This window comes from Capricornis sumatraensis, chromosome 16 (assembly GCF_032405125.1).
Source record: "Capricornis sumatraensis isolate serow.1 chromosome 16, serow.2, whole genome shotgun sequence".
Lineage (NCBI taxonomy): Eukaryota > Metazoa > Chordata > Mammalia > Artiodactyla > Bovidae > Capricornis > Capricornis sumatraensis.
In genome coordinates this window covers 44,704,822-44,729,285 of record NC_091084.1, presented here as the reverse complement: position 1 = coordinate 44,729,285, position 24,464 = coordinate 44,704,822, and the positions used below count along the sequence as shown (strand labels likewise).

At 37.1% G+C, this 24,464-nt stretch overlaps 1 protein-coding gene across 3 annotated transcripts in view; it reads right to left on the bottom strand.

The window, feature by feature from the left end:
* The window catches only part of SBF2 (SET binding factor 2), a 499,999-nt gene that overhangs the window by 40,800 nt on the left and 434,735 nt on the right, over positions 1–24,464 (bottom strand). For 2 of the 3 annotated variants that reach the window (XM_068989003.1, XM_068989004.1), the window contains 6 exons: positions 23,683–23,858; positions 20,593–20,738; positions 18,190–18,388; positions 11,375–11,571; positions 8,952–9,092; positions 1,155–1,339 (listed from right to left, as the gene is read on the bottom strand). In XM_068989003.1, the coding sequence (XP_068845104.1) occupies positions 1,155–1,339; positions 8,952–9,092; positions 11,375–11,571; positions 18,190–18,388; positions 20,593–20,738; positions 23,683–23,858 (1,044 nt within the window). Of the gene's footprint in view, positions 1–1,154; positions 1,340–7,971; positions 8,068–8,951; positions 9,093–11,374; positions 11,572–18,189; positions 18,389–20,592; positions 20,739–23,682; positions 23,859–24,464 lie in introns of all 3 variants that reach the window. The other variant, XM_068989002.1, reaches the window with a different exon arrangement.

Below are 24,464 nucleotides of genomic sequence, written 5' to 3'. Positions count from 1 at the left end.
TATAATAATGGAATATTGCTCAGCCACTAAAAGGAACAAAATTGGGTCATTTGTAGTGATGTGGATGAACCTAGAATCTGTCATACAGAGCAAAGTAAGTCAGAAAGAGTAAAATATTGTATATTAATACATATATATATCCATCTAGAAAATGTTTCTGATGAACCTGTTTGCAGGACAGGAATAGAGACACAGACATAGAGAATGGGCTTGTGGACACAGCGGGGAAGGAGGAGGAGGATGAATTGAGAGAGTAGGATCGACATATGTACACTACCATGTGAAAAACAGATAGCTAGCGGGAAGCTGTGTATAATGGGGAGATCAGCATGGTGCTCTATGACGACCTAGAGGGCTGGAGGGAGGCTCAAGAGGGAAAGAATATATATATACTTATATCTGATTCATGGTGTTGTACAGCAGAAACTAACTCAACATTGTAAAGCAATTACCCTCCAATTAAAAATATCCTATGATAAACCATAATGGAAAAGAATATTAAAAAAAGAATGTATATATGTGTGTGCTGAGCTTAGTGGCTCAGTCATGTCCGACCCTTTATGACCCTGTGGACTGTAGCCTGCCAGGCTCCACCGTCCATGGGGCTTCTCCAGGCAAGAATACTGGAGTGGGTTGCCATGCCCTTCAGGGGATCCTCCCAACCTAGGGATCGAACTGGGTCTCCTGCATTGCAGGTGGATTCTTTACCATCTGAGCCACCAGGGAAGCCCCAAGCAATTATCCTCCAATTAAAAAAAGGTATCCTATGATAAACCATAATGGAAAAGAATATTAAAAAAGAATGTATACAATATGAGTAACCAAATTACTTTGCTGTAAAATAGGAATTAACAACATTGTAATCAACTATATTTCAATAAAAGAAAAAAGAAAATGATTATGAATAAGCACTTTTTTCAAGGGTGATAAATATGCATATGTGTGTATGCATACGTATCTCCTTCTACATAAGTACAGGCAGACAAACATATGTAAACATATTCATGAGCTAATTTTTTTGAGACTGATTATTAACTCCAGGTTAAGAATCCAAGCTGAAAAAAAAAATTCTAGGAAAATTGGTTTATGAAATAAGTTTTAGAACCTGCCTTCCTGTATCCATGAAGTTTCTAAGTGAGAAAAAGAAATCTTACCCTTAGCTGTGACTTCTCACCAAATATATAAAGGGCTGCTTGACGTTTCAAGAGCTGATTTTGCAGGTAAGTGCTGTTACTGAAGGAGGTCGAGTGATCCTTGCCTGCCAGCCGGGCGCCAACATCAATGAAGGATGTTGGAGAGCTGATCAGGCGAGTGCTAGAGCGAAGACTTGCCCAAACACCTTCACAAAAGTCAAAACAGTTGAGTGAGATAATCTGATGTGAGAATGCCACTGGATAGGGAAAAAGATGCATGCTCTGCAGGTATGGTTTTAGAGGTAATAGCAAATTAATTAATCTAAGTAATCACATATCATATTGGTCATCTGCATCATACAAGCATTATCCAACATAGCATTTCCAAAAATCATTTGGCTCAGAGGAACTTAAGAAATCACCCAAGTCAATTCTATTTTTGCATACTGATGTGAATTCAGTATTTATAAATACATACTGAGATCATAAATAGAGTGCACTGACTCTAGGAAAGAAAAAAATGTGGGCAGGAGGCAATAATGAATCCTAGGGAAGAGAACACAGGAGTAAATTCCTCATGGCTTCAGGAAAGAAGGAAGGAACATTCTTCTGCTTTAGTCAGTTCAATAAGAAATCCATATTAAGAAGTAAATCAGAACTTTACTAAACCCACTAAAATTTGAGGCTGGATTTAGAATTAATATTTGCACATCATGCCAAAATGATGTAATTTTATCAGTAAAGATTATATTTTTATCTTTTTCCCCCCAGTATCCAGGAGAAACGGTGAAAAGTTATGCATTTAGTAATGCACATTTCACTCTTAGGAGGCTTTATTTAAGAGGGACAGTCAGAAGCAGATGTCTTCTAAGGGAAAGATGAAGCTAAGCTACTAGGAAGAATCTCTTAAGTTGACCTTAATATATTAATTAGAAAAATCAAGCATTTTATATGCAAGTTAAACTATCAAATATTAAATATTTAAACACAAAAGCATATAATACATCTTGAAAATGCCCATAGACTGTGGTGTCAGGCTGGTGATGGATCACAGGGGTACATAACACTGCTACTGCTTCCCTAAAGAGCTTTCTTTAGATTTGGAAAGCCTCTTTGAGAAGCTTTAATCTTTGACAAATATTAAATCAAGCCATGTTTCTAGGTGACCAGAAGTTACCATGATAATGTCATATCTGTTTCTCTCTTTATAAGCATCTATAGGGTCAGAAGACCAGTTCTCAAGAAAAGGTTTTGTAATTTCTGCTTAATATGGATGAATCTATTATAACCTATGGAGTTTCTTAGATACTATGGCAAGTGTTAATTTTTTGTAAATGAAGTCACAGAGGAAATTCAGAATGTGGATGAGAATAAAGAATACAATTTGACAAATGTGAAAAAAGTCACTTGTAACACATATGCCTTCACATGAAGATGGTTAAAAACAGTGATACATCAGGACAAATAATACAGTACCTTGATTATGGACTCTTCCCTTAGCTGAAGATTTGGGATTGGACTGAGTAAAACATTTATCTCTGTACCCATGCACTGGTAGGTAAGATTAAAGAAGGAAGGAGGAATGAAATGTACATAGCAGCAGACATCAGAGCAAATTGCATAAGAGAAGAACAGGTTAATTTTAAAAATTAAATTAACAATAGGGAAAATGTAAATATAATAAAAGCAGAAGATTTGATTAACAAGTAAAAAGCTTATTTGATTAACAAATAAACAGTCACACAAAAAAGATGAACTGTCTGTTAAATGAAATTTCAGCACTTGTTTATAAATATTATAAGCACAATGAAATGGACAGCACAGCAGAGTGCCACTAAAAAATTATACCAAATGGAATAAGCTTTTAGAGGTTGTCGTTTGGTGACAAACAAATTTTTATAATAAAATCAAGGAATTTGGGGAGGGGGTGAATGTTAGGAATACATTGGTCCTGGGTACTTAATGAGGCTAACTGATTTGCAAATACGATTTGCTATATGACACATTTATTCTTTGAGCAAGGGCATCATATCAGGAATGAAGCTCTACCAACCATTTGGAATAACAAAGGGCATGTATTTGCAGTAGAGCAGTAAGCATTGCCACACTATCTTCTTTTTTCTCTTTTCACTTGGAAATTCCGCTTATTTTCCATAAGCCGATAGTTATGCACAGCAAAAATTTATGATCCTGTGACAATACCCAATGCCACAAAAAATATAGCTTGTGATGGCTGACGTAATGACTTCTCCTAAAATCCCTACTTGCACCAAAATGATAGGTAGTATCAAAGATAATACTTTTGTAATTTGAGTAATTTTTTTTTTTTCTGACAGAAAGTGCTTCGTGATTGTGGCAAACTTTACCTGGTAATAACAAACATGGTGAGAAGTAAGTCACAGTTACATTCTTTCCTGAGCAAAAGAACTGCTCAAGTCACTTAAGGAAAAGGATTCTGTTCTTATTAAGGACTGAAAACATTAATGGCAGGATAATTAAGCTATCTATTTCAAAACTGCATAAATATGACATAATTTGATAAAAGAAAAATCATCAGACATGATTTTTCATTTCTGCCTCACTCCTTTGGAAACAGGAAACGAAGGGCACTGACGGTTTCAGTAGCCAAAAGAAGTCAGAAAGCTCAGGGCTGCAGAGGTGCTGGCTGATGGTACACAGAAAATGCTACTACAAGACAGAACAAAAAGCTTTTGAAAAAGGCACAAGGCCTCCTGTGTGGGAGCCAACTAGTCTCCTTTCTGTCAAGGTTCTGAGCTTTCGTACTTAAATACAGATCAGTAAATGCTTGCTTACAGTGACGCCTGAGTGGTTGGTTCCCTGATTTTGAGATATTGTTCTCTAAATCTATCATTTTCTTACGCTAGTCCGTCAGCCTAGAATGACCTCTCCCATTTCTTTACCTGACAAACTCCTTATTCCTTAAGATCCAGGAACAATGTAAACTCTGAAAACCATTCCTGACTGTCCCTAGAGTTGTAGAGAGCTCTATTTGAACTCTGATCCCATAGCACACTGATCATTTGCACATCTTATTCTACTTGACTGTGTGTTCCAAAGGGCAGAGACCTAATCACATTTAGTCTTTGTTGTTGCTGGCTGTGCCATGCGTCTTGTGGGATATTAGTTCCCCAATCAGGGATTGAACCTGGGCTCTCAGCAGTGAAAGCACAGAGTCCCAGCCACTGGACTGTCAGGGATTTCCCCACAAATAGTCTTATCTCCATGCTGAGAGCCTGAAATGTAGGTACTGCAAACATTTGTTGATTATTTTCTTTTTGAAAATTGATACATGTGAACTGTTGTGGTTTTCTACTATATCCTGAACTCAGTTATTTGCCCTGAAAGAATAAAAAGGGTATTAAATTTTAAAATAATTAAGTACTTTCTCAAATAGAGCCTCATTAATGAAAAACTGCCAAGTATTTATCACTGAGCAGAAAATCAGCAATGAGAAAACAGCCTGTACTGATATGGGGCCAACACAGGACTTAAACAACTGTAATTCCATCTGGCAATCATGTTACCCAAAGGTATGACACTACTTCATTGGTGGTGAGGTCTACTTATTTTCCTAAGTGATTCTCAGGTGTCAAATATGTGTCCTGAGCATGCTAACACCAACCTGGAGGTGTGTGTTTCCAAACTGCAGAGTCCTCCTTAGTGGTTTGTGAAATGATTTTAGAAGGTCAAACTGTATTTTTAAAGAAGTGAAACAGATTAGAACAGAAAAAAGCTATGTGCACTGCTTGTGGTATATGGATGAATACTGTTTTGTGAAACTTTCATTAGAGTCTACATACATTTTGCATACATATACAAAGGTATATGTATACATACAGTAAGAAACATATTTTATATCCGTAAGTCGTGATCAAAAAAATTTGAAAGTTATTGGTCTAGGCCTAAAGCACATTTCCTTTATCTGCCTGCCTTTTGCCAGTGAAGAGCAACCAGACTTACGGCAATTACATTCAAATATAGACTTCCCTCCCATTTCAGTGGAGTATTAAGCAATGATAATGACAATAACTTCAATAATAATTATGGAACTGACATTCACTGAGCTCCTATTAATAATGAGCCAGTTACTAAGTTAAGCGCTTAACATGTTTCATTCTTTCCTTATAACCACTTGAAAGCTAAAATACTATTTATTATTTCCATTTTACAGATGAGGACACTGAAAATGAAGAGGTTTCCTAAGTTGCTTACTATCATACACGAAGTGGTAGGACTCCAGTTTGAGTCTGAATATAACTGAACCAAACTCTTAGTGTCTTGTTACCTAAGCAACCATGTGGCCCTGGATCTGTCCAGAAGGGTCTGGATAAAGGGTTGCTTCAGGGAAGAAGTCATCTAGTTCATCCCACCCATGGGAATGCAGTGCTGTTCAGAGCGTGAGTTTCCTGAGCAATGGTATTCTCTCTACTCTGTTCAGAACAAAGCAAGGAAAGAAGGAAAAGAGATGCTAGGGTTGGATGTAGGGACAGCGCACTATATTTATCAAAGTAACCTTATGCCTAGCAAAATGCATGACGTATAAGTTATATTCAGGGAATGCTGCACTGAAATGGACTGAACTAATCTTAGTCCCAGTTCTGCTCTTATTTGCTAAGTGATCTTGGCTAGGTCATGTCATCTCTCAAAGTCTCTTGAAACACCTGTCCTGAAGGTTATTTTAAGGATAAAATAACACTGCTAGGGAACTTAAAGGGCTATGGAAATGTAAAGGAGGAAAAATTTAAAAATTTTCCTCCATGTGGCTACTTCTCAAATACATCCAGCTATTTCATTTTTATATTTAAGAGGTGGATTTTCTCATGGCATTTTTCTACACAAGATAATTTATCCAAGTTGCAAATATCTGCATTTTGCTCATAGGGCACAAAACCTACTGTCATTTTAAATGAAAAGCAATGTTATCTATTCACATCTTCATCTTTTCTTAACTGGTTCTTGCAGTTAAGAAGCAAAAAGGTTGCTTCTCCCGTCTTAGGAAGTCTTCAACATGCATGTTCAATGCTAAGTGATCACCCTGACTGCAAAAGGGTGAAGGAGGGTAGGTAAGAGGCACAGTGGAGAGAGCATAAGAAGGAAAGCAGGAACTAAGATTCTATGACAATGAAAAGGGATGGAAAAACAGTGAAAATAGAATAGAAAAAAGGAGAAGGTTGGTAGGGAGATTTCAAGATAGGGGGCTCTTTCCACACAGGGTAAATGAGGAACTGCTGGTGAAGTGGTACCTAGCTCTCTGGAAAAATCAAGACTCTATACTTGAGGATGGGAACAAGGAAATGAACTAATGGCAAGGCATGCAAGTGTCTACATGTAGTTATGCCCTGGCCAATCTGAGTGTGAGTCTACCTGCCATATTCATGTTAACAGAGAATCTTCTGAGATTTCCCAAGCTTGCCCCAGTCCTTTCCTGCTGCTCTATATGAGGAGGGATGCTGCTATCAGTGCTTTTGAACTGTGGTGTTGGAGAAGACTCTTGAGAGTTCCTTGGACTGCAAGGAAATCTGCATACAGATTTCTCAAGAGGCAGGTCAGGTGGTCTGGTATTCCCATCTCTTTCAGAATTTTCCACAGTTTCTTGTGATCCACACAGTCAAAGGCTTTGGCATAGTCAATAAAGCAGAAATAGATGTTTTTCTGGAACTCTCTTGCTTTTTCTATGATCCAGTGGATGTTGGCAATTTGATCTCTGGTTCCTCTGCCTTTTCTAAAACCAGCTTGAACATCTGGAATTTCACAGTTCACGTATTGCTGAAGCCATCCTAACCCCTAGCACCTCAGAAAATGTGACCTCATTTAGAAACAGGGTCACTGCAGACGTAATTAGTTAAGATGAGGTCACACTTCAGTGGGGTGGGCCCCTAATTCAGTGTGATTGGTATCCTTATAAAAGGGGAAATTTGGAGACAGGTACCCAGGGATGTCATGTAAAGATGAAGGCAGAGATATGGCTGATGCTTCTACAAGCTAAGGGATGCCAAAGATTGCCAGCAAACCATCAGAAGCTAGGGGAAAGGCACAGAACAGATTATTCCTCATGGCCCTCAGAAGAAGCCAAACCTGATAACATCTTGACTCTGAACACGTAGCTTTCAGACAATAGTTGTTGAAGCCACACAGTGTGGCATTTTGTTACAGTAGCCCAAGCAAACTAATACAATTATGTTAAGGCCTGATTAGGAAGATAACTGAAGAAGGGTGAAAGCTCTTAGGAAACTCTGCAATCACAAAGTATTGATGAAGAAGGAAAAAAAAGTATCTGAAGAATCAGTATGATTGCCAGGAGATGTGCATAGTAATCTTGGTTTTCAAAAGGGAAACAAGTGAATTTTGTAAAATAGAGTCTTTATGTCGATCCTGAACTATTGTCTCTTATTCCTCAACCTGGCACTTCCGAGAACAAGAGTAAAAATAACAGGCATTGGAGGCACAGCCTTCGAGTCTGGGCTCACATCGCCCTAGCTGTTTATGCTTCTGTGCTCAGCCTTTCTACCCTGCATACTTGAAGCATCCTGGAATGCTGCCAGGGCCGAGTCACCATTTAGACATGCTCTACGCTCCCCTCCCCATCCAGTGCTCCCAAACTCATCAGTATGTAAGATTTCAGCAATTATTATACCTCTTGTTCCATGAGGCTAAACTCATCTGTCACCATGCTAGTAATACATTTGATCATTCATTTAGAAAAGGGTGATTAAAAACAAATTTAATCATTAGTTGATTTAAAGTATCACTATCTAGAAAAAAATTTTCTGCTTTTAAGGTTGTATCAGGTCTCAGTTATAAAATCAGTCTTACTAACCTCCTCGAGCAAAGCTATTGGATGGGTTTACATCCAAATGTCCTGGCACTACCTGCTTAAGCACAGTGGACATTCTTGAAGTCCTCCTTTCAGTCCCTAAAGTCAGCCAAAAAGAAGAACAAAAACCATGTCGTTGGGGTTAACATTACTCAAATGACAAAAAGTTATCTTCATGTGTAGCATGTCTAATTGCTGCCAAACATTGTACCTTTTAAGTACCGAAAGCTTAATAGAGATAACAAGGCTCTGTTACTATTTCCTCAGAGATACACACATCTATAAGATTATAGAGAGTTAGGTTTGGCAAGCGCAATCAGAGAACTGAATGATAAATGAAGCAAGGCATGCATGGTGTTACTTTACAAGAAAAGCCACTTTCTGCTTATGTTGAGCTAATTCAAATAGCTGATTAAGCCAAGGAGACCAGCTTCTCAAGTCACATGCTCCTGTGTCTAACACATTAGGGTTACCTCTACATGAACCCTTTGGGGTTCCATCACATGATAACTGAAACAGAATATTAGTACAAGTCTTAATGGCTTCATCCAAATCTAGTGAAAACAAACTGTACTGCAAATCATAAAAGGCCACAGAAACTTCAGGAATTTCAAACTTATACATGATGATTTTAATAAATATACATTTAGTAAACATGTTCAACTTACATATCCAACTCTAATACTGATATTTTAAACCTTGTGTAAAACAGATTTCAGGAAAAAAAACTCACATGACTTTGTATTTCCTACCACCTCTCCTACTACTCTTTTTAAAAGGAAATAACTGAATCTCTAAATTTGGTTACTATTTACTAGAAATTTATAGTGGTACCCTGATAAAAGCTAAAGTTACAGCACCATAAGGTAAAATATTAAGGGGTCATGTTGACGGAACAATGCAAATAACTAAAGAGGCTAACCCTAGGAATGAATATGACCTTTCACAGCTGTCAAAAAGAAATGCATTATATCAAGTCTTACCTGGAGACAGAGCAAGTGCTGGCCTGACAGTAAGAGGGTTATTGCCACTGAGTTTCTGATGGACAGAAACTGCACTCAGTAATGCTTGCAAGTACTTTTCTTGTTCTATGCTACTGGAAGATTCTAAAGAGGAGGTAGGAGCTATAAAAGGAAAAGATATTAAGTAAAACCATCTCTATATTAATAAAACAGGCTCACTCTATATACATATGCTTATTCCTTCTAGATATGGTCTTCAAGTTACCACACCCAAATATAGAAACCAGCCCCACTTAAAACTCCAAACTTACATAGCTAATCCTCTGATGATAATGCATGGTTTCACTACATCTACTTCCAGACTGCCTCATCATCCTCCCTGAAAGAGCCCAGGCCTGGAAAGCCAGCACACAGTTGTCCTCTCAAGTACAGGTATAGTTTTTCACTATCCAACCGGCTCAAAATAAAGATTCACAGAAGACAACATTTCCTTGATGACCCATGCTTCTGTTTGGGAGCAGAGGTGGAGTGGGTTCCCTCAGCATCCCAGAATGAGCAGAAGTGAGACTTCCCAATACCAGTAACTGTATTCCAGTTCTGTCACACTGGCCTAACAGGGGACATAAACTTGTGGAGGGTTGTTGTGGGAAGAGTGGAGGAAGATGAGGACATAGGAGCAGCTACTGCTCAATCCCCTGGTCCTTCGAAAACAGGACCAAAAAGTATGCGCAGATGGAAACTACAGTGAGAGCAATTCTGGTTGGAGGGAGTCTGAGCCTGGCTTGCGTGGAATGAAACATAATCACTGAAAATGGCCCAGGTACTCTAAAGTGGTATTGGGAGGGGACTGACCAGAAGAACAACAGATAATAACAAATTGTCATGACTAGGAACATGACTAGGAAATAAATAATTAGCATTACTATCTTATATTTTATCAACTTTAAAGTGCCATCATATTTTATAAACTCTAAAATGCCATTAATTATAAGATGTACTACTATTTTATTTAATGAGAATTTAAAAACTGCCATTTAAGGCAAGACACAATTCTTTCTGATCACATGAACTGTAAGTCACATTCCCATTTCAAAGATATTTAAATGTGAGTAAATGTGAGTTCAAAAAGTGTGAAAAACAATAAATTTAGAGAAAAATCAGAAATGAGTGGAATAAGCCAATTTCAAGTTTTCCAAACACAAGCTCAGTGATATGCTCATAATAATGCTTCTGAGATGATTCACTCACTTTATGTAATCTACATATGCTATGCTCTATCATCCCCATTATGTGGCTTGAGAAGATTCCTTAGGACAAAAAAAGTTAAAAGCCAACTGCCTTCAATATATATATATATATGTTGAGATTCCATGCCAAGCGGAATAACAATATAGCCCACCAGGCTCCTCTGTCCACAGGATTCTCCAGGCAAGAATATTGGAGTGGGTTGCCATTCCCTTCTCCAGGGGATCTTCATGACCCAGGGATCAAACCTCGGTCTCTTGCATTGCAGGCTGATTTTTCACTGTCTGAGTCATGAGGGAGGCCAATAATATAGCACTGTGTGTATAATGTCCTCAAGTCAACTGAATGATCAAAGACACGCTGGCCAACTTTGAACTCTCAGGAAGGAATGGATGAGAATAAAGAAGACATATCAAAAAGCACATGGTTCTATCTACTGAACCACTGAACTTGAGTTTGCTCATTTCCAAAGAGGGAAGTCATTCCTAAATTGAATCTGGTATCTTAGTGGTCCGTGGTTAAATTTTTTGAGCATCTGTTTTAAGCTAGAGGTTATGAGAAAGGTTAGCAAAATATAGCTTCTGACTGACTTCAGACCTCAAATCCAGTACTCAGAAGCGTCCTCAGAAAAAGGGCACCGCACTTAGTGTACGTTTCTTCTTACGTTGACCAGCCTCTAGCTTCCTAAAAACCTTTCTGTTTGAGTGCTCCAAAACCAGGATTTTGGTCATTAGGTTGCTGACTTGTATGTGTGTGTGTGTGTGTGCGTGCGTGACATGTAGGAATGAGATAGGATATCTTATATCACATAGGACAGAATACCTATTTACTTCTGAAGCTATTAAATATATGTGAATACTTCCCCCCCAAAAGAAAACAATTATTATTATCTGTTTCCATTTGTGGATACTCTGGTTTGCTGAAATGAAAACAGCCTAGAACCAAAGACTTTACTATGTTAATTTCTATTAAAATTCAAATATAGACAGACATATTAAGCAAGATGTCAAATTCAAGGTGGAGCCCCATGTTGTCAACTCTAGTTCTTAAACTGTACAGACTATACATAGCACACTGGAAAAGTTCACATGTGAGAGGCTTGATGGAAAGGGCACACCTAGCATTCCTGGACTTCACCTCCTTAATTTTTGGAATACCTAGAAGTGGAAGGATCAGAATAGTGCTGTAGAGTTGCTTACCTGCCTGAGGGGAGTTCTGAGACTTAAAAAGGCCAACCACTCCTTTTCCATGGAATCCTCCAGATCGGAGGAGCAGGGTACTGCTTCTTGAGTTTCTCCAACATACAACAGGCAGGCGATTGTGTCGATAGCAGCGGGCTACTCTTGGTAAACTACTGTCCTGTACAGCTTGAGGTACAACTAAAAGGCCAGGATAGCTTCAGGGATATGCAAAGGAGAAACAGGATCATTTGGGTGGGCGAGGCAGGGTGGGGGGAGGAGAAGAAAAAAGAAACGGGGAGAGAAAGAATACAAGAATATGAATTTCATAAGTTCACAGCAATTTTCTAAGACTCAGAAACATTGGTGGAGAGATAAGACATATATTTCAAACATGAAACAATTCAGTTCTTTAGGGGTTGAGAAGAAAAGGCCTAGATAGTGAAAACAACTAACTCATCTATTAAACTTTTTTTTTTTTAAATAAGCCTTCTTCAGTGATACTGCAAGCTTTTGCTGAGTAATGTTAAGTGTAAAAATTAAAAATGTCATACAGAACTATTAAAAAGGCCTCCATTAAACAAGATTTCCCTTGGCTTATATACAACTTGAATAAAGATTGCAAGATTAATGTATTAATGTCAGCTTTATGAGAATGACAAATCAAACTGTCAACTCCTTGGATTACTGAAATGACAACAGAGGATAAAGTACACTAACATTCAGAATGCCAGAGATGGTGAAAGGATTAAAAATCAAAACCAAATGATTTTTTGGTATGAAAACAATATGTTCAAATGTCAAATGAGTGTAAATATTTATTAACACTACATGTTGATAATTAAAAAAAAGATTAGCTCATAAAGTTGCAGGATATGATGCTGGGAAAATTAAAAACAGACAAGATAGATAAAAACTTATTTATCTTGTTTTTATAGATAAGTACAAGAAGACAGGCAGCTTTCAAATCAGTTCTTTAGTTTATTTAGAAATATTCAAGAGATTCCATGGTAATAACCTCCTAACTTCTAACCCCATGTCTTTTGTGTGTGATTTTTTTTAGAATTGTGGTAAACTGTACCTAACATGAAACTTCACATGTTAACTGTTTTCAGTCCACAAATCAGTGACATAGTCACAATACTGTGCAACTAATCACTTCCAGAACTTTTAATCCCTTATCTTGTTATAAGTCAGTTCTGAGAGCAGGGAGAGAAAACCCAGTATATGGTCATATAACCTTCAATGACTTTAGTAAATGCCAATTTTATTTCTCTTATTTACCCAGAGATTCCCTGGAAGCATTGTGAAAGCCTAGCACTTTCATGCTTCAGGTTTATAGGCTGTCTTTTTCTAATACCACAAACTGATAATGAGTCATAGTTGTAGACATAATCGTTCATGAAGACACTTGAAAAGCAGTTCCATTATTAGGGTCCTGTTTCTTTTCTTTTTTAAATTGCAGTACAGTTGTTTTACAATGTTGTGTTAGTTTCAGATGTACAGCAAGGGCTTTCTCTTTCTAACTACAGTTTAGTATCTGTTTATTGCCCCTGTTCTTGCCTGGAGAATCCCAGGGATGGGGGAGCCTGGTGGCCTGCTATCTCTGGGGTCACACAGAGTTGGACATGACTGAAGCGACTTAGCAGCAGTTTGGTTCTAGATACTATAGTGATTCTGTGTATTAGATAAGAGAGTAATGCTTAATACCTTTTGGTACTGTTTCAGTAACTGGGAAAGAACCAACACACTCCTCTACCCCATTCCCCCATCCCTTCCTTCCATGGCACTAGCACCACAGAACATGCTCTACTATACACAGGATCTAAGACTTTCCTGGTCCCAGGCATGGGCCTGAGTGACGGCTGGATAGCCACTGGTGCTAGGGTAAAAAGCATAGAGCCTGAAGGCCAGAAGAGGCTACTCTCAGGACCAGTGTCATTTAGCATGAAAGATATATCCATTTATCCTGCCACCCACCCTATTCTACCACCACTACTTAGAGCTACCAGCCATGGGTACCAGAGGAAGCCTTGAGGTAGACTGGGCTTTAGGAGCTGCTGTGGAAACTTTTAGGGCTTCCCTCATAGCTCAGTTGGTAAAAGAATCCACCTTCAATGCAGGAGACCCTGGTTCAATTCCTAGGTCAGGAAGATCTGCTGGAGAAAGGGTAGGCTACCCACTCCAGTGTTCTTGGGTTTCCCTGTGGCTCAGCTGGTAAAGAATCTGCCTGCAATGCGGGAGACCTGGGTTTGATCCGTGGGTTGGGAAGATCCTCTGGAGAAGGGAAAGGCTACCCACTCCAGTATTCTGGCCTACAGAATTTGATGGACTGTAGTCGATGGGGTCGCAAAGAGTTGGACACAACTGAGCGACACTGACTCACTCTGGAAAGTGGAAACTTCTAATCAAAGAATAACACATATACAAATGGCTTGACACATACATGAATTAACACAAAAAGAAATTCGTATCATTAGCACCTAGGTCAGGAAATGGACCGTTCATTACCAGCACCCAAAAAGTCCCCCCGTGTCACCTCCCCATCAGTGTTTCTCCCTTTTCCTCCTCCAAAGATTATCATTAAACATCTTTGACATGGATGAGTTTTGCCTGTTTTTTGAATTTTACACAAAAGGAACAAATAGAATTTATTTTTTGTGTGTGGGGCATCTTTTTCTCAACAGTATGTTTATGAGACCCATCCACGCTATTGCATGCAACTGTGGTCTGTTCATTTTCGTTGCTGTAGAGCTGGGGTCCCCAACCTCTGGGCCATAGATCAGTACCTCCTCTCAGATCAGAGGTGGCGTAAGATTAGAAATAAAGCACATAATAACCTAAACCCCCACACCCACCTCCGCCTGCAGGTCCATGAAACTGGTCCCTGTTGCCAAAAAGGTAGGGACTGTTGGTATATATTATCCCACTATGTGACTATATTATTTATCTAACCCTTTTATTGTTAATTTTGAGTAGTGTCTAGCTTTTGACTATATAAGAAACATGTTGCCATCAACATTCTTGTAGTTGTTCTTTGGGAGTACGTATGCTTTCCCAGATGGAGTACACTTTCCAAGAAATATGTAACAGATTGTGCACATGTTCAGGACATGTCTAGAAGTTTAGTAGATGCTGCCAGGGAGCTTTCTAAAGTTGTTTAACCAATTTACAGTTACACCCGCAATAAAGAGTTCTACTTGCTCAACATTTTTTACTAGCCATTTTTGCAGGTATAAAGTTGTCTCATTGGGACTTGAATTTGTATTTATCTGAAGACTAAAGATGAGCATTGTTGGAAGATGGAGGGAACTAAAAGTGCCTACCAAACTGAGAAGTCATCTTGAGATTAAAGCATGAGGCAGGCAGCTCCATAAGTAAATTTATATATTTATATAAATATAATAATAAAACGGATCAGTTCATTAGAGGGTAACTTACTCACAGGGTGGGATCTATCAGTGGATAATGATTAGGAAACATTTGCTACTATACTCTGAGCCCAGGACAATTTTATAGTCAACCTAGGGTATGGTGGTAGGTGCCTGGAAACAGGATGTGCATTCCCAAGTTAAGAATAATAGGTCACTAGTCTCAAGAGCCCTGGGAATACTTCAGGGAAGGTTTTCATCATTGTTTGGGAACTAACAGAGCATACAGACTACCTGGTCCTAATAAGCATTAAATAATATCTACTGACTACAAAGCTCTTGACGACAGAGAAGTGATTCACTGCATAGTACAGTGTTGGGCAGGGTCAGCAAAAAGACAGGAGAAACTGTTAGGGCCCAAGATGGCATCAGTTATGCCAAGAGTCACATAAGCATCTTAGGATATCCTCACAAAAGAGGATATCCTCTGCTTTTGGTTATTGCCTTTTTATTCCCCTAATGATGTTTTCTGATATATAAAACTTCTTAACATCAATCTTTTACTTTATGGAGAGCATTTTTCCTGTCTTAAGAAATATCTTCTAGAAGCTTTATTTAAAATTTTAACCTTTTTCACATAGATCATGTAGCTCTACAGATCAGTGGGAATTGATTTTTGCCTGTGCAGTGTAAGGTAGAGGTCAAAATTAATTTTTCCCTTGTATGGATATCTAGCACCATATACTGAGAAATATCTTTTTTCTACTATTTTAAAATGCTATCTTTATCTTAAGCCAAGTGTTCTCATATGTTGAGATTTTTCTATATTCCCTATTTTGTTCCAGTGATCTATTGTTTATTCCAGTGAACATTCCATACTGCCTTAATTACTGTTACTTCATATAAAGTCTTGATATCCTGTAATATTATTCTATAAGACGATCCTGCTACTTCTGGCCTTTTGCATTTTAATGTAACTCTTAGAATCATCTTTTCAATTTCTATGAACATTTTGCTGGGATTTTGATTGGGATTGTATTGACTCTATAGGTCAATGTGTGGAGAAATCAGTTTTAGAGTGCTGAATATTCTAGTCCAAGAACATTACATATTTATTTATTTGTGATCCTTAATACTATTTTGAACCATGTAGAGATTTTATACATCTTGTATTAGATTTAGTCCCAAGTGTTTAATAATGTTTTTTAGTGCTACTTTAAATAGTACTAATAGTATCAAAATAACATCATTTAAATTTTCATCTTTTAATTATTTGTTTTTGGTGTATATATATGACTAATTTTTTATAATAACCTTGCAAATTTGCTTATTAATATAACAAGTTTATCAGTTGAGTCCCTCAGATTTTCTATCTGTATAATCAGATCATCTGTGAAAAGCAGTTTTATTTCTTTCCTTTCAATCTTTCTTTTATTATTTATTTTTATAATTTTTTTGTACTTCTTAAGACCTCTAGTACAACACTGACTAGAAGTGGTGATAGCAGGCATTTTTGTCCTGATTTCAGAGTAAAAGTTGTCAATACTTTACCATTAAGTAATTTTTGCTGCAGGATATATTTTTTAGACCCTTAGGAAATTAAGAAGCTCTCCCTGTATTTCCAATCTGCTTAAAGTTTTTTTGTAAAAACTCATATATTATACTTTATACAATGCTTTTCTGTATACAATGAACTTACAATAGTCTGTAATTCTTTTAATGTGGTGAACTATGTGATTAATTTTCAATTGTTAAGCAAGTTTAGCATTCTTGTAATAAACTACACTTGGTCATAATGAATTCTGAATGAAATGAACCTTTTGTCATTATGAGCCATTTATTGCTAGTAGAATTTTACTTTAAAATATATTTTAATATTTATATATTGACAATAGCTCTATTTTTAAAAGGTGGTTTTGCATGCTGTATTCTTTCTGTTCACTTTCAACCTTTTGGAAATTTTGTATATTAGATATAGCCCTTAAAAGCAGCATAAAGCTTAACAAATTCTGATTATCTTTTTCTTTTAATTGGAACATTTATCACTATTATAAGTAACATAATTACTGATATATCTGAATTTAAATTTACCATCTTACTATTTGCTTTCTACTTGTCCCATCTACTGCATGATTCCTTTTCTCTCTTTCTTGCCTTCTTTTGGATTATTAACTATTCCATTTCCTTCTAACAGCTTAAAGGTTTATGCTATTTAATATCACCATAATTTCCTTATAATAATCATTAGAATAAATGGTCTATTAAGATTTTATTTTGTTTCTGACAGAGTGAAATGATAAATAACATCTGTTTTCTCACTGTCAGATAAAATTTTGATAACCAGCTTCTCAAACAGCAGGACATCACACCTTATGCCTTTGCTTACAGTTAGAATTTAGTTAGAAGGACAGAGTATCAAGAAAATTACTGCATACTCAACAAAGTCACAGCCTTTCGGTACTTAATGTGAAATTTTTATTTATCTCAAATGTCAATCTAGATTCCCAATTCGTTTCTCAAGTTTCACATTTGTATTTGTACACTTAAACTGTCATTTAAAATGAGATATCTACAGTTCTTCAAGAACAGCAGGGCTGAAACTAATAGTAGCATTAAGACAACTTTCTAAAATATGTACAAGACTTCCAAGTTACAAAGTACTTTCACAGTGTGATTGTATTTAATCAAACCAGAAATTTATACATGCAAAGAAAAGAACTTACCTGAAAATGATCAAACTTGTGGAGGGTAAAAATGTAGTTTTAAAAGATATAAAGGAGGAAATAGGGCTTAACAGATATATATATAAAAGAGCAGTAGACACAAAAGAAAAAAGAACATGTGTTCATTTAAATTCTTTAAGTAATATCTCTTGAAAAAATTCTAATTAGACAACATAAGGAAACCTAACCTACAATTAGATTAGTAAATTATGGCCTGTGGGCCCAAACCGGCCTTGCCCATTTCTTTACGTACAGGCAATGGCTGCTTCAGTGGCAGAGTTGAATAGCTGCAAAAAGAGAACATATGCTGTGTAAAGTTGAAAATATGTACTATCTGGCCCTTTAAGGAAAAAGTTTGCAGTCCCTTGACCTACAGTATATTTTCATCTCTCCTCTGCCTGGGCAAATTCTATTCCTACTTCAAGCTATCTCAGGCATGCTAGAAGAGGGGCAAATGGGAAGAGAAAGACAAATATGGGAAATTCATAAAGTGGACAAAACCTATTACCATCCACTTTCTGATCTAACATAGGCACTGTTCAGTGATACAGCTATACTTCTGAGAATGTCAGTGAGACGCTTGCACATGCTGCACAAAAAATGTCCCTTAAATACACAATACCCCTGGACACCCTGCTCCTATTTTCCAGCATCTCTTTCTCTTGGCTATGGATGCAAATAGCCCATTCAAGACTCAAATGGAAGAAAGGAAGGTCTCTTTTGGAGAAACTAACAGACTTACCTCCGGCAGAGTGAATACATCCTGTTGGAGGCAGTGATTCGAAAGTACTCTGGTTTAGAGCGAGACGAGCTGCCACTGATGGTTCCCAAACCTAAACGCTGATAGTCTCTGAAACAAGCTTTTTCTACTAGCTGTTCCATCGTAGATTTCTCCGAGGCCTTCAGAGTGGTACTTGTGGGGAGTTCACTATCATCTGAAACTTGATGGCAGAAACAGGTTTTGAAGAAATGAGATAGCTCAAAGTAGAGGATTAAAAACTTCCTTCTAAAGAGGATCTTTAACCAAGAGAGGTTTATATTAGGGTTAGAGGTGCTATGTATGCCAAAAATTGAATCACAGAACTTCTATGAGGCATCATTATGCTCAAACATAAACTGTAATAGTCAGGAAATAAAATATTAGGAGCCCAACTAACTCAAAATGTCAGGGATAGTAACTTAAAATTTCTAAAAACAATATAATTTTGAATATATTACCCATATTTTTCTTTGTTAGTCAGGCTTGATTTTTAATGTCCACCTGGAGTGATTTCTATTTAGGACTCTGTAAACACTTATACTTTGTGAGAGACTAACCTATTAGTAAAACTCACGTCTAATATAATCATTACACAAACTCATCAGGTTTCAGTTAACTTTAAAGAGCATAAACTCTCATTAGAAATTTTTAATTAAGCAGAAGTTCACTACTGGGAAAGGATCTTTCTTAGATATGAAGAAGCTATATTTGGTGGAAGTTATATTTTATCAGAGGATGTGGTGTACATGGGAAACTCCCTCAATTTTGCAATCACAGGTTACAGAAGCCTTTAAAATTTTAGATGTTGGAAGAGTTTACCCAATAACCAAGTATTTTAGGGAGGATTAAAAACAACAACATTCCTAATTGGTACTGCATGTTCTAACTTAAAAAAAAAAAAAGTCCATGTTAAAAACTGTCCTAATTTACTTTCCTACTTATTTTTACAATGAGAGAATTAAAATTAACCTTTCAAAGTTTTTGGAAATGTACTCAAAGTTCTAATGTCAAAGGGAAAGATATAGCTCTCTTCAATTACAAGAAAAAAAAAACTATCCCAGCTTATTTCTATAAATATAAGCCTTTGTGATTTAGTTTGTGAACTTCACAATGCAAATGCATCATTAAGTATCAGTTTTATTTGTTTTGGCCTCTTATCTTCAGAAGAGCAAAGAGTATTACATAATTTGGTCTTTTGATGGAATAATTATCATAGAAGAAGTTTTTGTTCTGTGAAATCATAAAAGCTTTATATTATAAGAGTCAATAGTGATGGGTAGCAGTAATTTTTGTATGGCTTTCCATGTGACTATGAGAAGCCCGGGTTCCAATAAATGGTCTTCTCACTGCCCCCAGAGGCAAGCCTGTAGATACACATACCGAAATGGAGACCTTTGGCCAAAGATCTCTCTAAAGATATTTCTTTCTTTAAAATGTTCTTCTGTTGTTATTAGTGGCAGTAAAAGTAGTAGCTGTATAATCACTGGTGATCCAGTCTTAGAGTCTAAGAAGAAAAAGGATGCAATGGCATCCTCTCTCTTAGATCAGATTCTCTCTAGTGTTAATTCCATAAGCATACTTGACATTGGGTTAAGGAATAGAAAAATTTTGCTACTGGTTTCCTGATTATCTCAGTTTCCCAGGTTCTGCTCTTTTAAATATTTAGCAGGCATTTTTTTCTTGTCATCTAAAAATGCCTTCATCTTTGATTCCCCATATAGGTTAGGAGTACCCACAATGTTCTCATGAAAACCCCAAATATTCAACTTTGAATAATTTATGTCCTTATTTTCTTATTCTTATTCCATAACAATAAAGTACAGGGGACTACTTTATACCTAAATTTCCAATGCAGTGGTATTTCTTTCTTTCTCCCTTTAATGAGACCCACATAACAGTGGCCAATTAGCTCTATGGATTTAGTGGAGGAGGAGTGTGTGTGTGCTATGTTGCTTCAGTCGTGTCTGACTCTTTGCGACCCCATGGACTGTAGCCCGCCAGGCCCCTCTGTCCATGGGGATTCTCCAGGCAAGAACAGGAATGGGTTGCCAGGCCCTCCTCCAGGGGATTTTCCCAACTCAGGGAGTGAACCTGCATCTCTTCATCTCCTGCATTGGCAGGCAGGTTCTTTACCATTAGCGCTTTCTGGGAAGCCCAGGGGAGGAATACAACTTAACCGAATCTTATCTGAGCAATGGAATACTGGGAAAACAACAAAAAAATTTTTTTTCCAGTTCTGAGAAGCTGGTAAGTACCTCCCAGCTTATGAGGTCTAGGTTTTTAAGAGTCAGGTTTAAGTGCAGCTATGTCTTTATCTCTTGTTCTTACTCGTATAAGAAGAAAGAACAAAGTTCATTCATGAAGGAAAAATGAGTTCTCACATACCAGATATGTCATCTTCTTCGTTCCATCCAGGTCGATTCACTCTCTCTTCCACAATTGTCCCTGTCCTCCTCTTCAATAAATACTGCCGCCCAATTGTCATTTTGCCTGCCCTTTTAGCACCTTTCACAATTGTTTTCGAGAAAGTGCTACGAGTTATAAAACCAAAGAGAATGTTAATTTAATATGAAAATGCCACTTACATTTTTTGATACCCATGTTGCTCAACTTGTTTTTTCTCTACCGCCACACCCACTAGTATTGTCCAGACCTTCATTAAGCCTCTCCTTCTTCAGGTCACTTTTTATATGGCAGAAGGCTAATTTACTATAAAACATTGTTATCATCAAGACACTGTGTTAGGCAAAAAGTGCAAGAACCTAGAGTGGGACACAGACTATTTATCATCCCCAATCTAAACTCCTCAGTTTGGCTTTTTGTCAAGCATGCCCCCAACCCATTCTGTTTATCCATGCCACTGCCTCCACCAGTTCCCAGAGACCATGCTTGCAGAAGTCCTCCTGCATGGAGAGCCAGCCTACCTCCTACTCTACTGATTGAGAATCTCTACTAACTCATAGGCTTTTTTTAAAGATCATCACAAATGTGGCTGGCAGCACCTCCACTTATTTCTTAAATGCTTTAAATATGTAAGTGTAGTGTCCTGCCTTCTGACACTAGAAACCTTCTGAGATATGGAAAAGAGTAATTAACATAATTCCCTTTCCTGAGAGGAGAAAAGATAAGAAATCAGAATCTGAGTATCCTTCTGAGAATCAGCTTTAATTACAGAGAAACTAGGACTTAAGATATTTGGATCTAAAAGTACTTTATTTAAATAGTTTACTTTTTATTGCTGATAGAAATTCTGGGTGTAGATATTTATAATCCAAAGAATTAAACAAAGGTCCCATTTCCTGAATAATCATATTGAGGTGAAGGTTTCAAGTAAGAAAGTTTTTGATTTATTTGTCCACATACAACAACAGAACTTTTCCTATGTTTTCTTGTTGCTCAATGAAAAGTGATAAGGATTCTTTTACAGTCAAATAGTTTTATCAGACCTCATCTTTAGTGATCTGAAATGTAAATTTGAGGGTTATGGACCTCAAATTAAAATGCTGTTTTATGTAATTGTTAGAATTCACAGAATATAGATATTTCCTAAATTAAGCCTATTGTGAATCATTTTAGATGTAATTTAAACTCAAGGGGATTTTTGAATGTTTTCCCAGCTAGAGCTGTATCTTTTGTTTTATATATGCAAGATAACACTAAGAGATTTTAAGGTTTAAAATTGATATGTCTCTGTTGTAGCTTGATAGAATAAGCTTGATTTTACAGATATATAACCACCCTCACCCCAATAGTTTCTAAACATAAAACACCATACAAAGCTTTGTTTCTTTCATAGAGAGCTAAAATATGAAAATCATAGGCTCCTCTGTGACCCCACAGTGCTAAGATGCAATGCCTGGCTCACCATTTAAATGTTTAAAATGTTGTTCCTCCTTCTTCAGCATCTCACACCTGCATATGTATGGTCTCCTTTGCTTAGCAGGTAACAATGGTACAAGCGGCTAGCCATGCAGTTTAGAAATGACATACTGCCTGCAACCTCAAATGGCCCATAATCTCCACCCAGCCCCACTTTCAGGCAAAAGGAAGGCCTTTTCTCCAAAGTGCACAGAGTAACCCTAATATGTAATTTGTACTAGCAGATGCCCAAATTCCAGGTGATTAATGGTGAATGGACTGCAATATTAACCCTTATATTTTACCACTAACTGAAGAACATTTTAAAGCAATTGTTATTTTGTAATCATTCAAACATAAATGTTTCAACGTACATTCTTAAACATTTTCATTAGAAAATAAGGGTTCCTACTAAAGAAATATAACAAAAGTAAATGCAATGACTGATCCTGGATTGGATTCTCTACCAGACAGAAAAAAAATAGCTGCAAAGGATCATACGCAAAATTCAAATGTGAAATCTGGGCCTGATGAAAGTTTTATATCAATTAAATTTCCTGGTTGGATTACTGTCTGTGGTTATATAAAATAATGTCTTTGTTCTTAGAAATATATATTGACATATTAAAGAATAAAGGAGCATTATGTATGTAACTCAAATGTTTAAAAAAATATATATGAGAGATAAAATGATAAAGAGAATGGAATAAAGCATAAGCAATTGGTGAATCTAGGTAAAGGGTATACAGGACTCCTTTGTACTATGTTGTAACCTTTATATAAATTTGATATTAAATAAAAAGTCCATCAGCAGACGAATGGATAAGAAAGCTGTGGTACATATACACAATGGAATATTACTCAGCCATTAAAAAGAATACATTTGAATCAGTTCTAATGAGGTGGATTAAACTGGAGCCTATTATACAGAGTGAAGTAAGTCAGAAAGAAAAACACCAATACAGTATACTAACACATATATATGGAATTTAGAAAGATAGTATATGAAAGACAGCAAAAGAGACACAGATGTATAGAACAGTCTTTCGGACTCTGGGGGAGAAGGCAAGGGTGGGATGATTTGAGAGAATAGCATTGAAATACGTATATTATCATATGTGAAACAGATCGCCAGTCCAGGTTTGATGCATGAGACAGGGTGCTCAGGGCTGGTGCACTGGGATGACCCAGTGTAGGAAGGTGGGAGGGAGGTTCAGGATGGGGAACATGCGTACACCCACGGCTGATTCATGTCAATGTACAGCAAAACCACTAAAATATTGTTAAGTAATTAGCCTCAAAAAAAAAAAAAAAAAGTTCTCACCTCTCAATCAGAACAAAACTGTTTACTTGACCTGGATATTGATGTAAACTGAAGGGACTGCTCAAAGGTAGAAAGTGAGCAACAGAGGAAAAAGGGAAAATAGAACTTCACATTCTAAAAATACATCATAAGCAATGAACATGACTGTTCCATATGTCATTGCTGCTCTCCATAACCCCTGAGCTTCGTTCAGCGGGTGAGACAGAATGGCAAACATACTGACTTAGGAGATAGGTCACGTTCCCTGGCAATCAACTTTGGGAGAACTGAAATGAAGAAACCTGACTCCTCACCGAAAGGAAGTGCTCTTTTCCTTCTGCTTGGGTAAGATGATTTGTGGGGTAGTTTGTCCAGCAGCAAAAGCAAAGGTGGTAAACATGGACTGAGGATAACGAAACTTCATCAGCTGTTTCCTAAAGATCTCTACTACTTCCGGACTCACTTCTTCATCAAATGCTACTTTAATCAACTAGAGACAAAATAAATTAAATGTATCAGAAACATTAAGCATTTCCAGAGAGCTTCCCCCTCAATGACTGAAATAACAAAAAAATAACAATGCTAAATGACAAGAGGTTAGAGATTGAAGGGACTTTGGATATCATGCAATACAATTTAAAATTTTTAAAAATAAAAAAGGGCTCAATAAATTGAGGGCTCAGAAAGGTTTACTTGTTAAAGATGGTTGGTTGATAAGGAAAATAATATATCTTGAAGTTGGGTTTCTTTAAGACTATCTTTTCTCAACTTCTTTTCCTCTTTGGCTGCACTGTGCAGCTTGTAGGATGTTAGTTCCTTGACCAGGGTTGAACCTGGGCCCTCAGCAATGAAAGCGTGGAGTCCTAAACCACAGGACTGCCAGGGAATCCAGGACTGTCTTTTTTATGATGCAATAGGGAAATTAACTTATAGTGGTTGGAGTAGGAATTGTGTCCTTCTTGTTTATCAACCACTGGTGGTCCTAGATAGGGGATTTTGCCTAAGGAAGTGTCTTCCTATCCAGATATACTTATAAATCTAGGAAGAAAAAATTAAGTTTGACTAGAATCCTAATTGGTAGACCCATGTGTTTGAT